The following is a 7,812-nucleotide window of genomic DNA, read 5'->3' on the forward strand; positions in this document are numbered from 1 at the left end:
AACTGACCAGCTGCTGCTGCTGCTGCTAAGTCACTTCAGTTGTGTCCGACTCTGTGGGACCCCAGAGATGGCAGCCCACCAGGCTCCCCCGTCCCTGGGATTCTCCAGGCAAGAACACTGGAGTGGGTTGCCATTTTCTTCTCCAATGAATGAAAGTGAAAAGTGAAAGTGAAGTCGCTCAGTCGTGTCTGACTCTTGGCGCCCCCATGGACTGCAGCCTACCAGGCTCCTCCATCCATGGGATTTTCCAGGCAAGAGTACTGGAGTGGGTTGCCATTGCCTTCTCCTCCCTGACCAGAGATTGAACCAATTACCATGCATTGGAGGGCCTATTCTTAACCACTGGACCACCAGGGAAGTCCCCATTTATTTACTTAATCATTTGTTTGTATCAGTATGGACTCAAACATATTACTTTATACTTTGGGTATCATCCAATACTGTTATATATTTTGTCTGTCAGACCGTTTCCAGTTTGGCCATTGGGAGCATCTCACACTTCCCTTTAGAGTTTCAAGGTCCATTTCATCTTGTTTTTGCTAACAAACAGCTCTCCTAGCGTGGAAGTTTGATTTTGACATTGAGAGGGTTTTCAAGTGTAGAATGCCACCTCTGATGGCCCAGCCCTCTGGGCCTTAGAACTCCTGTCCTCAGTGTCCTGTAGGGCTGTGGACCTCAGAGTCTCTGATGTATGAGACAAACCACACAACCTCACAGCTGCTCACTCATGTTTCTGGATAGACTGTGCAGTGCTAGTAGTTCTTGAGACCAGCTTCACTGATGGAAGAGGATGAGACAACCAGAAAGGGCAAGTCTGTACCACTGGGGGTCCAGAATGTTTCCAGGAACTTGTTTCCTTAAGTGTTTGAGAAAAGTTGTGGCATGATTAGAATTTATCAGAATTATCAGTGCTGGAGAATATCCATCTGGTCCCAGGTCCTGTGAGTTCCTTCTTGGGAATGATTGGAGGCCAAGGCTGCTGTCCAGCAGTGCTCAGGGCCTTGTCTAGGGTCTGCAGATGTTAAGATATTTGATGATTCAGGAAGACCCAACTCCCCATTTTTATCTCCAGGACTTAAGCTTTGGATAAAAGGGAGGATTCTGGGTGACTTTTTTTCTACCTGAGGGTGGTGTAGAGCTATCCTTGGACCCTCCTGTGATTCTATCTGCTCAGTGTGGGAGAGTGTTGCCTCAGAACCAGGATAGGCTGGGGGAAGGATGACCAGAAAAACAGGTGATGGTTGGGGCTGGGCAACAGAGCATTTGGCTCCAAATGAGTCACTTATAAATATCAACTCCACTTGATCTTTGGCAAAGATGCTACCACAAAATCCCCCTGAGCACTGTTCTCAGAACAGGATGGGCTTCCAAGTAAACACCCCAAGGTCCAAGAGAACCACCTTTGCCACAGGTTCTTGGCCATAGGCCCGTGGTCCTCCTGGGAGGGATGTGGGTTGGGCTTGGGGAGCTAGTGGTTTATAATGCCGCAGAAACCCTGCCCTGAGCAGAGGACTCCAGCTGCCGCCATGATGAAGGGAGCACTGCTTGTGCTGACCCTGCTGGTGACCAGGGAGCTGACCTTCAAGACGACTGACGGTAGGAAGGAGATTCCAGATGACCCTTCTGATCCTTGCCCTTTGCCATCTCACTGCATCCTCCACAGTCCTGTCCAAGCCACTGCTAGGGACAGATTCCGAGGGCAGCTGACACATCAGTGCCCAGGAGCCCTGCAGAAATTCCTTGAGCCTGTCAGTCTTTGAATGTAGAGGGTGGTGTGGAGCTGGAGAGAGCATTAGCTGTGCAAACCCTGGGGAATATTTTGTTGGGGGCATTGGTGCTCATTGGGAGGGAGAAAGAAGGCTGATATACCCAGGGATGGTGGTCAAGGGCAGAGGGGTCTCCAGGGCTCACCCCTCTTGCTGCTCCCTCTGCTGGGAGGTTTTCTGTCTGGGATGTTAAGCAGTCCTGGGAGAGGCCAGGTCTCTGTGGGAGATGATCCTGGAAGCTTTGGAGATGTGGCTTCCTATCAAGTGGTGGAAACAGGAACCTCCTACTCTGGTTATTCTTTGACAAGATGTTTTCTGTCTTTCCTTCAACGGAAGCCTGCCCTGTGTTTTATGGCGGGGTTGCTGCGCTGTTACTTGGAAGCGAAACAGTGTTGAATTCAACGTTTGATTTGGTTGATTCTACTGATGAGGAAAAGGCTGCCTTTGGAAAAGTCCAGGATTGCTTCAATGAGGCGGGATTTGATGCCAAGCTGAAAGTTGTAGAAATCATGGTAATTTACTCTCCTGACCCTGACTCTGCCCTGCCCACTCACATGCATAGTGTGGTATGCCACATGGGAATAGATCATGCAGTCATGGGATATGTGACAGACAAGAGCTATAAGCAAGGAAGCACATAAATCTTTGCTCCACCCTGCAGCACATGTAATATGCGAGGGCAGTCCACGTACACATCCAGCCTCTGTTGTTGCCAAATATGCCCACAGCATGTGAATCAACTCACACACAGAATAGGGTTGCGAGGCCAAGTGTGGTGAGGCAGGTGATTGTTTTTTTCCTCAGTGAGTGGAACTAGCATTGGAGCAGTAGAATTTTACTGTTTGGGAGGAAAGGAAGCTTTCAGTTCACACACATGTAGGAGTCATGTCAGTTCTACTTTAGGAATATTGAAAAGGAGCCCCTGGCTTCCGAGTCTCTTTCCAGCATGGGACTCCCTGGCTTTGTAAGGTTTCATCACCTCCTCTTGTTCCCACTGTGTGGGCCTTGACTCTGGCTCAGAGTCCCATTTCCACTGACATGTCTACAAGCCTGTTTTTCCACTGTGGTGTTTTGGTGCCTGAGGCTCCTGAGCAGGCTTCTCGGTACCTGTGACTGCTCACCTTGGCTAGCAGTATATCTCCCGAAGAACCATGTTCCTTTATACTTCTTGTCAAAAATACTGGTGATTTTGGACAGTCTGTCTCAACATTTTTTCCCTCAAATTGTCTGTTCAAAATGAGAGGTTTTTTTGCAAACAGTAGTGCACATAATAGGAGCACACAGAGCACATGGGTTTGTTTACAACACCTGCATGCACATTAGTCCACTCAGCACACCTGACAGAAGAGGCTCAGGTGCAGGAGGTGTGACCCAAACCCAGGCTCTAGCACCTTACTCCTCCCTCAGGACCCACCCCGGCTGTGCCCTGATGACCCTTATTATCTCCTCCTCTCCCTGGGGTGGCTGGTTGCTAGATTCCATCCTGACGCCTGTGCCTGGGCTATTAGGGAGCCACCCTCCCCCTGGTCCCTGATGGCAGCCTCCTCTCCATTGGTGGGTCTGTGGGCAGAGTTTCTTGCTGGGGAGGGAGCTGAATCCCTGAGGGTATAGCATGTGGTGATGCTGGGTAGACAGGATAGCCCTGCTGCGGGCTCAGGTGTTGTCCCTCCTCCTCCTACTCCCTCCCAGGGTTCCATCGTCTTTGACAAGGATTGCACCGGCTATCAAGTGTCCACGGTTCTGAGCAGTGTTTTTGGAATAGTTCTCAGTGCAGTCTCTTTGGTGAAATAGTCTTTGCCAGTGATGCCTGGTCTGCGCTCCATGTGCCACCCTGTTCTTCTCAACTGAAACTGGAATCCTGACACCTGTCCCACCCATGTGGTCTCTATCAGGCTTACTCTAATAAAATCACTGCAGCTTTGCTCAGTGTGCCCAGTGTCTGTCTGCTGTGGGGAGGATGTGAAGCAGGAGGTCTTGGGTGATGGTGAGAATGACCCATGTGGTTACTGCGGGGAGTATGGGGACTGGGATCAGACAGAACAAGGTAAACCTAGGCCCTGTCCTGACAAACTATGGAACCATGGGCAGGTTTATTGTAACTTTCTCAAGTCATTCTGTCATCTGCTAAATAGGGGCTGTGTATGAAGATTAAGCGAAAGAAGATATAGGTAACCCTTGCCATCACAGGCCTGGAAGGATATAGCTGTTGTTTGTGGCCATAGATAGCATATCTCACTCTGGTCTTTAGCACGGTGGCAGAGCCTCCAGTCCTTTAAGTGTCCTTTCAGTTACTGGTGAGTGACTCAGGAGATGCCCTGAGCAAGCTTGTGACAGGTCCCCACTTCCTCCCAGTGGCATTCACCATTTTCTAATTGTTAGGTGGGTGACTTTTGAGGAGCCAGACCTTTTGTTTTCAGGGACACTGTTGTTTCTGGGTTCTGCCACGGGGACCAGGACCTCCAGGAAGTCTTGGACCAGGAGGAAGGAAGTGGATGGAAGAAGCTACCCAAGCGGGAATGTTGTTTCCATGGAAACACCTCATGCTGTGAAGTGTGAATTACTGGATGTGCCACATGAGTGAGTGTCCCGAATGCCCCAGCCTAGTTCTAGGAGCATGAAATAGGCAGCTGCATTACCAGTAGGACATTTGTGAAGATACAAGGAAAGGACTAGGTTTTATCCTAGCATCTAGGCCTTTGTCAGATTACTCTTAGCATGACCCACAAAAAGAGTGGCACTACTGGTAAAATGTCTCTACCTTCTGGCCAAGCAGGTCACATTCTGGGAGCTGAAGTTTGGATTTGGAGTAAACGGTGAGGGCCTTGAGTCCTGGCTCTTCTTTGACGTGCTACCTGAATTTAGGCCTTTAAATTCACTTTTGTTCTATCTGCAATTTGATTTTACATATACCAAGGGCTGGATGCTCTGCCAGACTTAGTATTAAGTGTCCAGGTCATACTAAAGAGGTCTAAAATGTTGTTGAAAAGTATAAAGTAAAAACTGAACAGATTCAGGACTAAATTGTATTCTTGTATGAGATGAACTGATATCTAAAATTTCAGATATTCCCAAATATGTCTAAAACAATCCTTGTTATAATGAAGGTAACTTAATGTTGGCCCAGCAAACTGAATTCTTGAAGTCAACCAAAAAATTTGAGATCAATAGGAACTGTAAGAAGGGTTGTTCTCACCAGGTATTACAACAGAAGTATGAGTCTCCATAAATAATCCAGTTGTAGTCAAGGATACAACAAGGATCCAAGGATAAATAGATGGTCATTGTGAGAGAAGAGAAAACCCATTATAGAGTCACAGATGGTTTAAAATATAATAAGAACAGTTTATTGAATCTTGAAGAAGGAATGGATTAAAAAAAAAAAAGGGTGTTGAGGAAAATGAGCAAACATTAAAACAATCTAGATGGATCTGCAAAGCTGTTTCCTGTGGATTTACGTGGAGTAATGATTTAATTGTCATAATTCTAATGTTTAATTATTCATTTGTCACAGGTCACTTCTCCTCCACCCTCCAGTTTCTCTTTCAGTTTGACTTTCATGACATCACAGTTTCTTGTTTTCCTCCTGTTTTACTGGAAGATCCTTCTCAGGTTCTCAAGGCTGTATCCTATATCATGGATCATCCTCTTTCCATCTCTTTTCTTTCTCATGTATGTTCACTTTCTCAGTGATACCATCCCGCTTCATCTTCACCTCATAAGTTTCATATTAAAATCTCCAAGCCCTTTACTAAAACATTGCAAAACACAGAATTGACCCTTAGTAAGCATTCATTAAATTAATGGATACTTTTTAAAGAAAGCTCTACAATTTTCTTGGGGGATAAATATCCACAAAATTTAAATAAACCAGTGGACACTTCAAGGGGAATTTTCCGTGGAATAGGAATGTCATTTCCCCTTACAAATAGCCACAAGTTTAATGTAATCTCAATGAATATAACAAGAGCATTTTTTGAAAGGCATTTTATTCTTATCAAGTTGATCTTAACCATTATCTTATGATCAAGAAATCTCCTTCCTAGGTTTACAATCAAAAGAAATGAAAATTTGTTTTCTCATAAAACCTGCTCACTGATGTTTATGGCCCCTTTTTTCAGATCAGTTTATCAAAACTAGAAAACTCCCTAAGTGTCCTTCAGCTGGTGAATAGATAAACAAAGCATGCCACATTCCTACAATTGAATCTATGTAACAATTTAAAGGAAGAAACAAAAAACCAATGTAAATGATTTATTATTGCATTTATCAGTAATTTATTCTTATTTATGAGTAATGTTCCATTGTATTGGTATAGAATTTGTTTATCCACCCACATAGTGAGGGCTACTGGAGTTGCTTTTCAATTTTGAGTGTTATAAATAAAGCTGCTATGAATATCTGTGTATATTTTAAAAAATAGGAAAAACCTGCTGACACATGCAACAATGTGAATGAATCTCAAATATATTATGATCAGTAAGAGATTTGGAACAAAGCGACTACAATCAAGAGCTTCCCTGGTGGCCCAGTGACTGGGACTCCATGCTCCCAATCCAGGGACCCAGGTTGAATCTCTGATCAGGGAACTAGATCCCATACATGCAGTGAAGATCCCGCATACTCCAGTTAAGACGTGGCACAGCCAAATAATAAATAAGTAAACATTAATGAACAAGACTGTGGTCATAAGGTTTATTTATATGATATTTATTCTATTTGGGAAAATAAGAATAGCTGTAAAAATGTCAAGTAATTAGGGGTAATAAACCCAGGAGATGCTGAAATGTGCACCCTTATATCTTGGGCAGATGAATGGGCTATTAAAGGAAGACCAGAAATAGTCATTATGGGTTTTATGAAATCTAAGTCATCATGGATTTTATGATCTAAGTCATCATGGATTTTACGGATTTTATGAAAAAGGTAATTTGCCAATCAATGAGGAAATTTGTGTTACTTCATAGATGAAATGGTAGTGGACAAACTAATTGAATATGTGGGGAAATAAAAGTGTTGCATCTGTCTCACAGCCATCTCCAAAATTAATTTCAGATAAGTTAAATATTTACACACTCAAAGACTGGGATAGAAAATGTCATCAAATTCTTAGAAAATATTATGGAAATCTATATTTTTTAACTTCAGGGTAAGGAAGACCTTTCTAAAGATGAAATGAAACCAGAGTGATAATTTTGACTGCATTAGAAATAAAATGTTCTGTATATTACCATATGTGAAGTAGATCGCCAGTCCAGGTTCGATGCGTGAGAGAGGGTGTTCAGGGCTGGTGCTCTGGGAGGACCCTGAGGGATGGGACGGGGAGAGACGTGGGAGGAGGGGTTCAGGATGGGGGACACACGTACACCCATGGCTGATTCATGTCAGTGTATGGCAAAAACCACTAGAATATTGTAAAGTAATGAGCCTCCAATTAAAATAATTTACAAAAAAAAGAAATGAAAAATTATTAAAAATAAAAAGCACAGTCATATTAAATAAATAAATGTTATTGCATGGCAAAATGTACCATATCCAACTTTTCAGGACATCAGTCAAATGTTATTTCATTGATGTCTTCTTCTTATTTTTATGTTTGGCTTTTCTGGGTCTTCATTACTGTATGGGCATTTTTCTAGTTCTGGTGAGTGGGCTTCCCATTGCCGTAGCTTCTCTTGTGCCAGAGCACAGACTCCAGGCCTGTGGGCTTCAGTCTTTGCAGCACATGGGCTCAGTAGTTAGGGTGGCTGAAATCTAGAGCATAGGCTTGGTAGTTGTGGTGCACAGGTTTTGTTGTTCCATGGCACATAGGGTCTTCTCGGACCAGGGATAGATTGAACCGTGTCTCCTGCATTGGCAGGTGGATTTTTTACCACTGAGCCACCAGGGAAGCCCCTCATTGATGAGTTTGTCAATTCTGTTTAAATTATGACAAGTCTACCCCTTCCTCTGTCCTCTATCGCCCGTCTTCTTTCCCTGATTTCTTGTCTAATGTGCTATGTATTTACCAGGTGTAGGGAAAGAGAAAATTAGCCAAGACAGCATGGTC

General features: G+C 44.2%; 1 protein-coding gene across 1 annotated transcript; it reads left to right on the plus strand.

The window, feature by feature from the left end:
- Positions 1–1,519: 1,519 nt before the first annotated feature.
- LOC104995217 (secretoglobin family 2B member 2-like) lies at positions 1,520–3,692 on the plus strand. The gene is made up of 3 exons (XM_010848962.1): positions 1,520–1,596; positions 2,103–2,278; positions 3,456–3,692. Exons 1-3 carry the CDS (start codon positions 1,527–1,529, stop codon positions 3,555–3,557), a joined length of 348 nt encoding a protein of 115 aa, XP_010847264.1. The 5' UTR covers positions 1,520–1,526; the 3' UTR covers positions 3,558–3,692.
- Positions 3,693–7,812: the final 4,120 nt, after the last annotated feature.

Source organism: Bison bison, unplaced genomic scaffold (assembly GCF_000754665.1).
Source record: "Bison bison bison isolate TAMUID 2011002044 unplaced genomic scaffold, Bison_UMD1.0 scf7180017864280, whole genome shotgun sequence".
In the NCBI taxonomy this organism is placed as follows: domain Eukaryota; kingdom Metazoa; phylum Chordata; class Mammalia; order Artiodactyla; family Bovidae; genus Bison; species Bison bison.

Excerpts from the sequence above, each read along its gene's own strand:
- LOC104995217 (XM_010848962.1), top strand. The coding sequence starts at position 1,527 with ATGATGAAGGGAGCACTGCTTGTGCTGACCCTGCTGGTGACCAGGGAG. Across the intron at positions 1,597-2,102 it reads GACCTTCAAGACGACTGACG|CCTGCCCTGTGTTTTATGGC; the intron begins GTAGGAAGGAGA and ends CTTCAACGGAAG. Across the intron at positions 2,279-3,455 it reads TGAAAGTTGTAGAAATCATG|GGTTCCATCGTCTTTGACAA; the intron begins GTAATTTACTCT and ends ACTCCCTCCCAG.